The 15,548-nt window shown below is 47.8% G+C and overlaps 1 protein-coding gene across 11 annotated transcripts in view; it reads left to right on the forward strand.

Moving 5' to 3' along the window:
• TRIM9 (tripartite motif containing 9) overlaps positions 1-15,548 on the forward strand; it is a 128,521-nt gene that overhangs the window by 98,092 nt on the left and 14,881 nt on the right. For all 11 annotated transcript variants that reach the window (XM_084631285.1, XM_084631291.1, XM_084631293.1 and 8 more), the window contains exon 7: positions 6,469-6,607. In XM_084631285.1, coding sequence (XP_084487411.1) covers positions 6,469-6,607 — 139 coding nt within the window. The remainder of the gene's footprint in view (positions 1-6,468; positions 6,608-15,548) is intronic.

Here is a 15,548-nt window from a genome sequence, read left to right on the forward strand (position 1 = left end):
TACATGAGAGTCACTCCTGCAAAGATACAGTAGTGATAGCAGGACCCTGCAGGGAAATGGCTTCCCCGGTAACTTTCATTGTTAGACAGTTAAGCGGTTAGTCTTTAGCCATGACCACATCCATCAGGTTCCCTCTTGGAGAAACACTCTCTCAAATAAATTGGTTAGTCTCTAAGGTGCCACAAGTACTCCTTTTCTCTCTCTCTCTCTCTCTCTTTCCACTTTTCATTTCAGACATTGTATCTGATTCTCTCCTTCACTTGGAAGGAGCCCTCCTGTGGCTGAAAAATTCAAGTTACACATAGGGGCAATATCCCAATAGCCAATCGTGGGATCAGGGGAGCACAGAGGTGGCTGAACCTAAGGATTGGTCTTCAATTTTTTTTTAATCAGTTTGCATTCCTGCCTTTTTTATCTATGCGAAAATATTTCCAAACTGCCGGTGGATTTTTTTCTTGTTTTCAAATCCACTTCCAAACGCATTTGCACTGCAAATACTCACAGAATTCTGCCCCTGGTTACGCTGTTCAGTCTGACTCACTTTATTTCCCATTGTCGTGGAGTGCAGAATTTGGCCCCAGGTGTGTGTAGTTTGTTTACTGGGGGTAGATCGGAGAGTGGAAGTTCACTTAAGGCTGAAGCCTGCAGCTCCTACTCACATGAGCAGGAAGATTACTCGCATAATGGCTGCAGAATCAGGTGATGCTTATGCCTAACCCTTATAATGAGTGATTGAGAACTTCTCCAAACTCTTCATCCTTCCGTCCCACTAACGTCAAATAATGGTATTTGGGAGGTCAGGTGAACTGAGGCTGCAGGGCAGAGTATTTTGTTGTTGTTGGATAATATCTGCCTTGATGATCAGCATGCTTTGGAAATGAGAAGAACTCATTTTAAAGCAATTTTTGAACAGCTTAAAGTAGGCTGCCAAACATCTCTTGCAAAGGCTGCTAATTCCCATGGAGGATTGCGGTTTGCTATACTACAGGCAATCAGAGGCGTTTAAGGCTTGGGGACTTTTAAATTGCTGTAATTATACAATTAAAATGTGATTTTTCTCTGATCCGACATGCTCATAATTATTCTCTAGCATATTCATCACCATTCAAAGCAGGCAGGAGAGAGCAGCCCACCGTGTTTCCTGAACTCCAGCTGCACATGACACAGCCAGGCGAGATCCAGAGCAGAAACTGGGCAGTTGACAGAGGGGATGTATTGAGTTTAATGAGAGAAAGGTGCAGGGAATAAAGCTTTCTAGCTGGGGCCAGGAAGTAAAAGGAAATCGCCTTTTGTTTCAGAATCCCACAGATGTATTACTTTTGGGGGAATTCTGCACCACTGTGTGTGTGCAGAGTTCATGTTCCCTGCAGATTTCTTTGTTTTCCTGCAGAAAAATGTCTTTCTGACAGGGAAGCAAAGGGAAGCTGCAAGAGCAGTTCCGCACCACTCCCTAGCAGAGCAGGGACATTGTTTCAGGCAGCTGGCAGAGCGGTAAATCACCAAGGGGCTGGGGACAGCCCAGCCAGTGGCTCCTATCCTGAGCTGGGATCAGGTACTAGTTTCAGCAGGGCTGGAGGCAGGACAGGATGGGACTTCCTCTTCTCCTGCAAGGAGTGGCTGGGGCTGTGTCAGACCCACCCCAAGAAACCTCCCCCAGCTGCAAGGAGCTCAGCATCCTCCCCTGCTTCCTGCCCCCATTGCTCCTCAGCTGTGGGGGGGAGGGGTCACTGTAGATGAGATGCTCCCCCATCCACCCAACCCCGTGCATCTGGATCTTCCATAGCCAGACACCCCTGCCAAGCCTCACCCACTACATCCAGAACCACCCTAGCCCTCTGTACCTGAACCCCACCCCACTGAACCTCAGCCCCTACATCTGGAGCCCCCTTGCATCCAGATCTCCTGCCTCTGGACCTCTACCCATGCACCCAGACCACCCCTCACTGAGCTCCCAGCACTTAACCCCCCATCCCCTGCACCATCCTGAGCCCCCACACCACTAACCCCCAACTAGCTGCACCCAGATCCCCACTCCACCAAGCCCCACTTCCCCAGCACCTGAACCCCCAACTGAGACCCCCAGACCCTTCCACTGAACCCCAGCCACCTTCACCTGGAAGCCCCTGCAGAGTCCCATTACCCCTGCACCTGGAACCCCGCCCCCCAAAATGAGCCTCTGCGCATCCAGATCCCCCTCACACCTAGACCCCTGCACTGAGCTGCCAGCACCCAGGTTGTCCCACACAGAATCCTCTCACCCTACACCTGGATCCCCCCACACTGAGCCCCTCCACACTTGGATCCTGCCTGGTTGAGCCTGCTTGCCCCACACCTGGTGCAGAGGGGCAGAGCCCCAGGGTATTTCTGGGGCAGGCCCAGGCCCTGCTGTGTCAGGGTCGGGTGCAGCCTCACTGCTGAGTCCGTGTCCTGGGGGTGGGCAGGCAGGCTGCAAGGCGATCTCCTACCGCAGTGCAGCCAGTGGCCTGTGTTCCCCACTGCCATGCTGGAGCCTCTGCATTTATTTATTAACAAATAAAACTTGCAGAATTTTAAAATATTGTGCACAGAATTTTTAATTTTTTGGCTCAGAATTTTTTAATTTTTTTGCCCAGAATGCCCTCAGGAGTAAACGTATTCACAATGTGACTGGAGGACAATTAAACTCAGCTATTCAGTGTCCTCTCTAGAGGACTCTCAAAGCCTCAAGACCACCGAGTTTTTTACTTTAGCTGCCTCACTGTCAAAGCCTCCTGTTCCTTCCAATCAAGCAAGACTGGGCATGGCTGCCTCGAGTCCCTGCCACTCCAGAATCAGACAGGGTCTCTGCATGCCGAGCCACACCAAGTTCTCCACCTCCTTTCTCCCAGTGCTGAGAGGGCTGCCTCCATAAAGTGACCCTGATCCCAGGAGTCCCGCACCACCAGCCGCATAGTGACCTAGTGCTTTAAGACCAGCTCATGTATTCCGATAGGGCTGGAGCCTGCAGGTCCTTGCAAGGGGCTGCAGGGCTCAAGCGTGGGTGAAGTCACATCCCTCATGGGGCCGTGCCCTTGCTCACCATTGCACAAGGTGATGAAGGATGAAGACTGGATGATCACTAGTCGTGATCCCAGTCGTGCTAAGGGGGTGCTTAGCTACAGGTCCCCCACTGAGGCCTTTCTCCATGACCTCCCTTGGAAGCCTATTCCAGAGTTTAACGGCCCTTACAGTTAGAACATTTTTCCTAATATCTTATCTGAATCTCCCTTGCTGCAGATTAAGCCCATGATTTCTTGTCCTACCTTCAGCGGACATGGAGAACAACTGATCACCATCCTCTTTATAATGGTCAGCATATTGGAAGACTGTTATCAGGTGTCCCCTGTCCCCCCCCCCCCCGTCGTCTTTTCTCAGGACTAAACAGGCCCTGTTTTTTTAACCTTTCTTCACAGGTTAGGTTTTCTAAACCTTTATCATTTTTGTGGCTCTTTTCTGGACTCTCTCCTATTTGTCCACATCCTTCCTCAGTGGTGGTGCCCAGAATTGAACACAGTACTGCAGCTGGGTCCTCACCAGTACCAAGCAGCTTGAGACCGTTACCTCCTCTGTCTTACATACAACACTCCTGTTAATACACCCCAGAATGATACTAGCCTTTTTTGCAACTGCATCACACTGTTGACTCGTATTCAACTTGTGATCCACTGTAACCCCCAGGTCCTTTCCAGCAGTACTACCTCCAAGCCAGTTGTTCCCCATTTTGTAGTTGTGCGTTTGATTTTTCCTTCCTACGTGAAGTACTTTGCACTTGTCTCTGTTGAATTCCATCTTGTTGAATTCAGACCAGTTCTCCAATCTGTCAAGGTCATTTTGAATTTTGAACCTATCCTCCAAAGTGCTTGCAACCCCTCCCAGCTTGGTGTCGTCATGAAAGACTGCTCCAGCTGACAGATTAGAGCACTCCTGAGGCTGCTCTAACTTGTGATGGGGGTTCGTTTGATAGTGGGAGGCAAAAGGTGGCTTAGGATAGTGGAAGGCAAAAGGCGGTTTAGAATCGGCTTTGCCTTCCCTATGGCACAGCTGTTCATTAAGCCGTAGGATCTTTCAGATAACAGTGGAGATTATCCAGAAGAAAAGCATCACCGGCCAATCAAATCACTAAGTGGATTCCAAACCCTGGGGTCACATCTTCAGAAGCCATTTACGATACAAAATTCAAATCTTATCACATAGTTTATTTGACAGATGACTTGGCAATCTGGACTGTCTCAAGCATTATTACTCCCGATCAGAGCAATTCTGGGTTTTCAATCGCAGTTGCAACAGTAAAGAATAATGGGTTTGCCTGAGTCCTTAAAGCTTTGCTCCTGACATGGCCGACCAGGTCTGTTGTGTTATCCGCTTGTGCTCGGAGATGCAGCTGCTGTTTCTCCTCACGCCAGCATCTCAGCCATTACCACGTATGCAGAAGTGCAAATCAATGTATAGCCAAGCACTCTGTCCGTGAGGCGTGTCAGAGTCTGCCAAAAACAGATCTGCCCTGTTTATGTGCTGCAGCGAATAATATTTTGCTTTTCTATCTGGGGATTTCGAAGCACTTGACACTCACTAAAGAGTTAACTCTCATGAACATCTCCGTGGTGTGGGAGAGCATCACTAGCTGGGGTTATTTTGGGGGGGCCAGGGGAAGATGGGAATGGTGAGTTTAGAGATTTTGGCTCCAGTACAATGGATGAGATTGGTCTTATCCAAACTGAAACCAAAAGGTATGCACCTCTGGAGTTGTTCTGAGTTGGACCCCAAGCCAAAAGGGAAGAGTTTGAATCCAGGGATTTGGCCCCCCGCCCCTGGAAGTTCTGGGTTTGGCTTTTCTCTAATTTACCAATCATTAGGTTAGACGGTGCGTTAAATCCAAACAGCCAGATTCTGTGAAATCATTAAAGACTGAGAACAAATTGATGTAAAAGTGAGCTGAAGTGTTTATGGTCGGGGTTGACCCACATGCCAGGGCACTCAAAGTGATTAAGCTGTTCAGTGGCAGTTCGTTTTCTAATAATCACATCAAATGAGTGTCCTGTTGGACAGTGATAAGAGGATAAAGTGGGAACCCAGTATGTTAAGTGAGGCAGTAATAAACCCCGCGTTTCTGTAAGAGCATTAGAACACAGCTCTGAAGCATTTTCTGTAACCCAGTGCCAGGTGTATTTCACTTTTTATTACCTTTGCTCAGTAAAGTGAGTTCACAGCTCAAATTGCACTGCTAACTACTGAGTGCTTACAGGTAACACGGTACCTGAGCAGAGCTGCAATTTACGTAACTACCAGCAATGGTGCCTAATTTAATTAATCTGCTCAAGACTGAGGGAAAAGATATAGAGCAGAATTTTGTGTTCTTTGTCCATGGGACTTTTCCCAAAGGAGTCTCATGGGTCAGTTAGGCCCAAAAGTCCTGGTGAAATGTGCAGTACCTTGAAAACAAGACGTCCATATTTAAGCAGAGACTAAACAGACGCACGCTACTCCAGTCTGTTACTCCCAGCAGAGATACACAAAGGATTCCTGGAAGAAAGGAGAGAGTGGAGGATATTTCCCAAGGAAACCAAGAATAACCCTTCCCCAGCAACACAAACGAAAGCAGGCAGGAGCTTAAATCACATCCCCTGTGATTAAAAGCAAATACTGTAACTGACGTGTGCGAGGATTTAGTAGTCTGTGGGCTTGATACATTGCTGGTCACTCCAGCATTAGGGCATTGTGATTCTGTTCATCTGAACCGAGTTACACTGGCATCAAAATAACACATTGGTGAATTGGCCATGGATCTGTGGCATAATCCTATCTTTCAGTAGCCTCTGTTTGCCAGAAGCTGGGAATGGGCGACAGGGGATGGATCACTTGATGATGACCTCTTCTGTTCATTCCCTCTGGGGCTCCTGGCATTGACCGCTGTCGGAAGACAGGACACTGGGTCAGATGGACCTTTGTTCTGACCCAATGTGGCCGTTCTTACGTATGTTCAGTAAAGCATTCGTCCTGCCACCTGAGTTTACAAGGAAGTAGCGTCTAGGTGCAAGTTTCCGATTACAGAACTTCATTGAGTTTATAATCTCTCTTCACTCAGGCAAAACTCCCCTGGACTTCTCTGGGAGTTTTGCTTGAGGAAGGATTTCAGGATTTGGTCCAACATGAACAGCAATGGCCTTACAGTACAGCAACTGGTTTTACCTGGTAGGTTTGTCAGAGCTCCAGTGGCAACCCATAGGATCATTTTATCTAGACCCAATCTTATCGTGTTGTGCTATCCCGCGCTGGTGAATCTCCTCCATCTCTTGCCTTGTGGCAGACAGCGTAGCATGACCAAAAAGTGCATTACTTGCATGTCTGTGTTTGAGCAAGCTGTGAAAACACTGTCCAGCAAATCTTCTTAGGAAGTCTGCACTGCAGAGCCTGTGCGTCCGACCCTAACGCAGCTCTCTGTTTGCTAACTAGGAGGTGTACGTCGGGAAAGAGACGATGTGCACTGTGGATGGTCTGCACTTCAACAGCATGTACAGTGCTCGCGTCAAAGCCTTCAACAAAACAGGAGTCAGCCAATACAGCAAGACCCTGGTCCTACAGACGTCCGAGGGTAAGAGGCTTGAGCAATGTCACTGTGAAATGATACACCAGAGACAGTGCTGCCCGCACATAGCGTCCGTAAAATCCACATCGCTTAGCATTGCAATGCAAGGAGTAATTCCATGGCTCCAGATTTAAAAAGCCAAACACTGCAAAACAAGTGACTGTGACAGGAAGAGTAAAGGTTATGTCAGCAGGCCAGAGCAATGTCAGCAATTGTCTTCCAGGCCTTTCCTTCGCTGAATATATTTAGTGAAGTACAGCGCTCTCGTGGGAGGAAAGCTGGTGATGTAATGACAGGCACTGACTCAGAGAAAGAGCATTTAGGATTTGAATGATGACAGGTTCGCACCTTGGATGGAGTTATATTATTTTAAAATGAAGCTCAAATGTCTTTAATTCCCTTTAAATTAAAAAAAAATTGCTGAGAAACCAAGGACTGTGCTTGGCTGCGCTATGATTGTCATGTATGGTGTTTAGTGACGCACTCTGTGGTGTACTGTAAGGATGAGAGAGACTGTGGGACCGTCTGGGGTTCTTTCTATACAACAGCAAAGCCGCACCGGTTCCATGTACAAAGCTGATTACAGCCACCTCCTTCAGCTGCCTTGGTTAGAATATTAAATGCTGCTGTTAAGCATAACCAGAGGGAAACCTTTCTCTTCCTGCCTTTAAATACATCTGTCACACCAGGCAATTTATCCATCTTGGAAGATAGGCTTGATTCTGACATTCAGGTCAGGAGTCAGACGGCTAGTTTAGACAAATGACTTGGGAGTTAGAAACAGCAGGTAATAATCTCATGATAAGGGCTGTCATCTCCGTGCCAGCCCATCTGCAGTCCTTTAAAGTATACTTATTAGCAGAAAAGTGACCCTTTCTTTGTAGTTCTCCACACCTACCGGTATTCCCTTTCCATAATTTCCAGACCCACGTCGCTCCATTTTTCAAGCCAAATCCAGGTGTCTCTAACGGCCAGCACTGCAAGCTTAGCCTGGCTCGAGAAAACCAAGCCATTCGCCTTCCGCTTCATGCAGTTATCATTAGCGCTAGAGGTACTGGAACCAGAATCAGAGAATCTCAGGGTCGGAAGGGACCTCAGGAGGGCATCTAGTCCAACCCCCTGCTCAAAGCAGGACCAATCCCCAATTTTTGCCCCAGATCCCTAAATGGCCCCCTCAAGGATTGAACTCACAACCCTGGATTTAGCAGGCCAATGATCAAACCACTGTAACTAGTCGTTCTGCTGATGGTGCATAAGGCAGTTTAAACACAGCCTGTCCGTACGCAGGAGCTGCGGTTTTTGAGTGTTGCCGAGGAAAAAGGTGTTGTGATCAGAAACATCAGCACAGACGCATAGGATCAGATTCGGATGTAGCCATTTTCACGTCTGTGACTTGTCGTGCGTCAGGAGATGATGCCTATTGTTCAGAAGGAAGCCATAATGCTTCCCTCTGTTTTTGAGTATGTCGGCAGTACAGATGGATGAAGTGTAATGACATGTCTCAGAAGACAGAGCAGAGAGAAGCTGGAGCAAGGACTGCTCTTCCTCCTTATCTGAGCGGCTGGAGAAGCAAGCCTTTTCATTACAAATCATGGGCCATATCTTGGCCTCCGACCCATCCATGCATCCCCCGCTGGTGTCCGCATGAGTTCTCTGTGTGTTGGCGCAGACCAATGTGGGGCCCATGAAAAGTGCCGTATTCCCCCTAGAGCTCACAGGATGTACAGAACGACAAACCATTTCCAAAAGAGTTGGAACATTTAGGGCCCTCGACGAGGCTCTTCTGCACCACTCCTGCTGCCAAAGAGAAAGCTGGACAGCTGCCCTAAGCAGAGATTTTCAAGCGTGGAGGGACCCCCAGCTGGCTTAGAGCGCTGTGGCAGCTTAACACCAACCAGTCCCAACCCTCACCAGCACAGGGACAGGCAAGGGTGTGGCCAGAGTACCATAACCTCTTGCACCCCCAGCTCCCAGTGAAAGTCAGTGGGATTTGTGATCCTAACTCAGTTAGCCACTTTTGGAAGTTTCTACCCGTAGTTGTTACTTTGCAAAGAGAAAATAGTGCAGAACATACCAAGGATCGTCAAGGCCCCCTATTACCATCGAGAGAGAGAGACTCAGTGACAGCACCGGGAGCTGGATTGGGCCTTTACAACACACAACAGGGCCTCCCATTCCTCTCCAATTTTTATCCCATAAGCAGCTTTTGATATTCAGCTTCCTGCCCAAAGCAATGGCAAAGGGAAAACCCTTGTTACATGAATCAGTCAAACCTGGGGAATGGAATTTGTCTACCAAAACAACTGGGGTGGCCAGGGTTAACTGCTTTAACTAGCCCAGGTCAGGAATGTGCAGGAGCCCCTGCTCAGTCCCTATGACTCAGGTTTCCTCTGGGTGGATATTTGCATTTTGGTATCCAAGGTCCAAGCCTGTCCACATGGCGCAGGCCCCAGATAAAGGAGCCCATCAGAAGGATTCTGTTGATGGTCCCAGCACAATGGCGTTGTGCTTGAAGCCTTCTTTCCAGCATTTGTCAGGAGACAGGCTTTCAGAAACCGATCTTTTGTTCACTGGAGTCTTTTTACTTGAATGGCTCCTTTTTTGTTACTCCAATGAAAAAGAAAAAGAGCTAAATGTGTCCCAAAGCATTTTCTCCTCTCAGAAGCACTCAGAGCTCTTTGGGCCCAAAACAGAGAAACAAATTGTGCCTGTATTCAGCTTAAGTGTATCTGAGTGAATCATTGAACAGACCCCTGCTGCACTGACAAGTGGTTTGGGGTTTAATTTCTGGCCTATTCCGCAGAATTGGGCTGCTGAGTGCAGATTTGCATGAGCATGGGTTTGGCAGAGTGCTTTTCCCTTCTGCTCTGCTCCGCAAACTGCTGGAGCATTTTAGTAGGAGGGGAAGTGAGAAGAAAAGAAGAGGAAGGCGCAAAGAGAAGAAGATGGTTGGGAACAAGGCCGTGCTGTTACCGTTGTTAATCTCGTTAGTAACTCGTTACTAACTGCTCGGCTGAAGGCACTTGGAGGTCTGGTTCATTTGTTTAATTACTGATTTCCAGCTCTGGCATAAAAGGACTGATTCAAAATCCACTGAAGTCAAGGTGAGTCTTTCTGTTGACGTCAGTGCACGCTGAAATAGACCTAGGGAACCATGTGCCGTGCCACGCCCCCACCACGACCTGTCGTACAGCCGCAGGAGCAGTGAAATAAGTTTTCTCCCTTAACCAGGGAGACAGTGTGAGGAGCAAGTGGGGCAGGCAGCTCAGAGGGGACGATCTGGGGAAACCTCACCGGGGGGAGGAGGTAGTGGTGTGTTAGCATCTCTCTGGGCACTTTCACCCTGCATGAAGAATAGGACGGTCCAAGCTGCAGGAGATTGGTAGGGTGCGTTTTGTAAAGTAAAAATGTTGAGTTTCAAGGCAGGTTCCATGGGGATTCGAGTATCTATGAACAGGGCAAGGGTAATAAGCTCAAGTGTCACAGCATCTGTAGACGTAGGCCTCGATCCAGCTCCGTACTTCAGCCCCTGCTTAGCTGTAAGCACACGCGTGAGAGTGCTCCTCGAAGCCAATGGGACTGTTCCCAGGCAATAGATTCCTAAGGTGGTAGGGACCTCATAAATCTGACAGACAGGCAATCCTCATAAACATGCTCTCGGTTGTCTGAAAGGGCAATTTTGCTGTCCGTTTTAAGAGATTACAATTTGCTCTTTTAAGGGTCATGCTAGATGCCTGCAGCAGGGCCGGATGGACTCCTAGCTATGAGGATGTTAATTGCTCAGAGCCATTTTAGGCAGACAGTCCCACAAGATGAGCAAAAACATTCTCCAAGTCGCCTTTTTGTTTCCCAGACAGGAAGAGCCACATACTCTGTATTTAACCATCCGACCTAAAAATGGCAGCTATTTGTCTGCTGTTGTTAGCAAGGAACTGAGCGCAGTTGCGGCTGCATGATAGCTTGAGATCGTTTCATCTCCCCAAGTTGGTGGCAGGTTATTGTATGGGTAGCCCTAGAAAGAGGTATTCAAGCAGACATGTCTCCTGTCTGTTCTCGGATAACAATTTATGTCACCCTCCCTTAGCAGGTTTACAGGGCATTGGTACTGTAAATGTGGACTAGCCAGACTTAATTTTCTATCGTTGGTTGCTGATGAGATCCTTGGATGAGGTTCCGCCCCCGGTTTATTTTTCGGTCTGTCTTTTCTTATCTTTGTGGTGCCCAGAGTAGGTGATTTCATAGAAGTTTTAGAGCTCCAGTGAAACCGGCTTCCAAGAGAGGCCTTAGAGAATGGCCTGGTTCCAGTGCACGGCTCAGATCTGATTAGGACACAAGCAGACCCTCACACGAACAGCCGGTTTTCCTGAGGGCAAAGGACAGGCCAGGCAAGAGGTAACTCGGAGTCACTGAGCAGTGCAGAAGGTGAGGATTAGAACACAACAGGACTGACTGGCAACCTGCCTTCCGCAGTAGGGAGCAGTATTGCTGGGGATGGAGACCTTAGATCTGGTTTAACGGAAGTGTGACAGCATGACTCTGTGTGAGGGCAGAATTTAATCCAGACACTGAGTGCCGGAGCAGTCTGACAGCACAGCGGGCTTCTCCAAAGCTGTTACCCTGTCGGAGGGTTGGCAGACACAAAAGATCAAGGCAGGTGTACATGTTGCAGACCCTTATGCTCAGATCTCATCTCCTCCTTCCCTTCCGCTATCGCCCAGCGTCCCTCTGCCTTTTCTGTCAGCTCGATATTCTCATTCGACCAAGCTGCATCCAGGCCCCATCGTAAGACCCAATTATCATGTAAGGCTTTGTGCTAGGATGGGCTGCTGCATGCTGGCTCTGAATGACTTGGAGCCCATTCTGGTGGAGCAGGTTACCATGAAGTCCTCTGAAAGGTAAGCAAACTAGAATAAGGGTTGGAGCTTAGGTTTCCCATGGCTATCACAAGCTTTCAGAATCACCAGGCAAGGGATGCTCTCAGCTTCATCGAGAGCTTCTGCTCACAGCTGCCTGCCTATGACGTACGGAAAGGTTGTCGGGGCAGGCATCAGGATAATGACAGGTTTCAGAGTAACAGCTGTGTTAGTCTGTATTCGCAAAAAGAAAAGTACTTGTGGCACCTTAGAGACTAACCAATTTATTTGAGCATAAGCTTTCGTGAGCTACAGATCACTTCATCGGATGCATACTGTGGAAACTGCTAGAAGACATTATATACACAGAGACCATGAAACAATACCTCCTCCCACCCCACTCTCCTGCTGGTAATAGCTTATCCAAAGTGACCACTCTCCTTACAATGTGTATGAAAATCAAGGTGGGCCATTCCAGCATAAATCCAAGTTTAACCAGAACGTCTGGGGGGGGGGTTAGGAAAAAACAAGGGGAAATAGGCTACCTTGCATAATGACTTAGCCACTCCCAGTCTCTATTTAAGCCTAAATTAATAGTATCCAATTTGCAAATAAATTCCAATTCAGCAGTTTCTCTCTGGAGTCTGGATTTGAAGTTTTTTTGTTTTAAGATAGCGACCTTCATGTCTGTAATTGCGTGACCAGAGAGTTTGAAGTGTTCTCCGACTGGTTTATGAATGTTATAATTCTTGACATCTGATTTGTGTCCATTTATTCTTTTATGTAGACACTGTCCAGTTTGACCAATGTACATGGCAGAGGGGCATTGCTGGCACATGATGGCATATATCACATTGGTTTATGTGCAGGTGAACGAGCCTCTGATAGTGTGGCTGATGTTATTAGGCCCTGTGATGTTGTCCCCTGAATAGATATGTGGGCACAGTTGGCAACGGGCTTTGTTGCAAGGATAGGTTCCTGGGTTAGTGGTTCTGTTGTGTGGTATGTGGTTGCTGGTGAGTATTTGCTTCAGGTTGGGGGGCTGTCTGTAGGCAAGGACTGGCCTGTCTCCAAGATTTGTGAAAGTGTTGGGTCATCCTTTAGGATAGGTTGTAGATCCTTAATAATGCGTTGGAGGGGTTTTAGTTGGGGGCTGAAGGTGACGGCTAGTGGCGTTCTGTTGTTTTCTTTGTTAGGCCTGTCCTGTAGTAGATGACTTCTGGGAACTCTTCTGGCTCTATCAATCTGTTTCTTCACTTCCACAGGTGGGTATTGTAGTTGTAAGAATGCTTGATAGAGATCTTGTAGGTGTTAGTCTCTGTCTGAGGGGTTGGAGCAAATGCGGTTGTATCGCAGAGCTTGGCTGTAGACGATGGATCGTGTGGTGTGGTCAGGGTGAAAGCTGGAGGCATGTAGGTAGGAATAGCGGTCAGTAGGTTTCCGGTATAGGGTGGTGTTTATGTGACCATTGTTTATTAGCACTGTAGTGTCCAGGAAGTGGATCTCTTGTGTGGACTGGACCAGGCTGAGGTTGATGGGGCGATGGAAATTGTTGAAATCATGGTGGAATTCCTCAAGGGCTTCTGTTCCATGGGTCCAGATGATGAAGATGTCATCAATATAGCGCAAGTAGAGTAGGGGCGTTAGGGGACGAGAGCTGAGGAAGCGTTGTTCTAAATCAGCCATAAAAATGTTGGCATACTGTGGGGCCATGCAGGTACCCATAGCAGTGCCGCTGATCTGAAGATATACATTGTCCCCAAATGTAAAATAGTTATGGGTAAGGACAAAGTCACAAAGTTCAGCCACCAGGTTAGCCGTGACATTATCGGGGGTAGTGTTCCTGACGGCTTGTAGTCCATCTTTGTGTGGAATGTTGGTGTAGAGGGCTTCTACATCCATAGTGGCCAGGATGGTGTTATCAGGAAGATCACCGATGGATTGAAGTTTCCTCAGGAAGTCAGTGGTGTCTCGAAGGTAGCTGGGAGTGCTGGTAGCGTAGGGCCTGAGGAGGGAGTCTACATAGCCAGACAATCCTGCTGTCAGGGTGCCAATGCCTGAGATGATGGGGCACCCAGGATTTCCAGGTTTATGGATCTTGGGTAGTAGATAGAATATCCCAGGTCGGGGTTCCAGGGGTGTGTCTGTGCGGATTTGATCTTGTGCTTTTTCAGGAAGTTTCTTGAGCAAATGCTGTAGTTGCTTTTGGTAACTCTCAGTGGGATCAGAGGGTCATGGCTTGTAGAAAGTGGTGTTGGAGAGCTGCCGAACAGCCTCTTGTTCATATTCCGACCTATTCATGATGACAACAGCACCTCCTTTGTCAACCTTTTTGATTATGATGTCAGAGTTGTTTCTGAGGCTGTGGATGGCATTGTGTTCTGCACGGCTGAGGTTGTGGGGCAAGTGATGCTGCTTTTCCACAATTTCAGCCCGTGCACGTCGGCGGAAGCACTCTATGTAGAAGTCCAGTCTGCTGTTTCGACCTTCAGGAGGAGTCCACCTAGAATCCTTGTTTTTGTAATGTTGGTAGGGAGGCCTCTGTGGATTAGTATGTTGTTCAGAGGTATTTTGGAAATATTCCTTGAGTCGGAGACATCGAAAATAGGATTCTAGGTCACCACAGAACTGTATCATGTTCGTGGGGGTGGAGGGGCAGAAGGAGAGGCCCCGAGATAGGACAGCTGCTTCTGCTGGGCTGAGAGTATAGTTGGATAGGTTAACAATATTGCTGGGTGGGTTGAGGGAACCATTGCTGTGGCCCCTTGTAGCATGTAGTAGTTTAGAAAGTTTAGTGTCCTTTTTCTTTTGTAGAGAAGCAGTGTGTGGTGTAAATGGCTTGTCTATTTTTAGTAAAGTCCAGCCACGAGGAAGTTTGTGTGGAAGGTTGGTTTTTTCTGAGAGTATCCATTTTTGAGAGCTCATTCTTTATCTTTCCCTGTTTGCTGTAGGGGATGTTGATCAGGTGATTCCGCAGTTTCTTTGAGAGCGTGTGGCACAAGCTGTCAGCATAGTCTGTGTGGTATGTAGATTGTAATGGATTTTTTACCTTCAGTCCTTTTGGTACGATGTCCATCTGTTTGCATTTGGAAAGGAAGATGATGTCTGTCTGTATCTGTACAAGTTTTTTCATGCAGTTGATAGATTTGTGCTGGAAATGGCTCACCTTGATTATCATACACATTGTAAAGAGAGTGGTCACTTTGGATGGGCTATTACCAGCAGGAGAGTGAGTTTGTGGGGGTGGGGGCAGAGGGTGAGAAAACCTGGATTTGTGCTGGAAATGGCGCAACTTGATTATCATACACATTGTAAGGAGAGTGATCACTTTAGATAAGCTATTACCAGCAGGAGAGTGGGGTGGGAGGAGGTATTGTTTCATGGTCTCTGTGTATATAATGTCTTCTGCAGTTTCCACAGTATGCATCCGATGAAGTGATCTGTAGCTCACGAAAGCTTATGCTCAAATAAATTGGTTAGTCTCTAAGGTGCCACAAGTACTCCTTTTCTTTTTGAGGATAATGACAGTGCACTTTGAGAATAGGGTGGTCACAAAAGACCTGGATTGCCATGGTGTGACAATGAAATCTCACCTACACAGCGTGGTAGCCTGCAGTCACTGTGAGACAGATCCGCTGCCCATTGAAGTGAATGGGAGGACTCCCAGAAGCTCCAGTGGCCATTGGATCAGGCCTTCAGATCACAGGGTTAACTCCTAACAAAACTCCTATTGGAAGGATCAGGTGTCAGTGTTGATAGATACAAAGAGTTATCCAGAAACTCTTAACCTGTGGAACTCATTGCCAGGGGATGTTGTGAAAACCAAAACTATAGTGGGGTTCACAAAAGAACTAGATACGTTCATAGAGGATAGGTCCAACAATGGCTGTTAGCCAAGATGGGAAGCTGGGAGTGGACAACGGGGGATGGTTCACTCGATGATTACCTGTTCTGTTCATTCCCTCTGAAGCACCTGGCATTGGCCCCTGTCGGACGACCAGATACTGGGCTAGATGGACCATTGGTCTGACCCAGTATGGCTCTTTTGATGTTGTTGAACACACCATCCTGTACCACCTTTGGGTAAGGTGGGT

Source organism: Lepidochelys olivacea (assembly GCF_965140295.1).
Source record: "Lepidochelys olivacea isolate rLepOli2 genome assembly, chromosome: 6".
Classification (NCBI taxonomy): domain Eukaryota; kingdom Metazoa; phylum Chordata; order Testudines; family Cheloniidae; genus Lepidochelys; species Lepidochelys olivacea.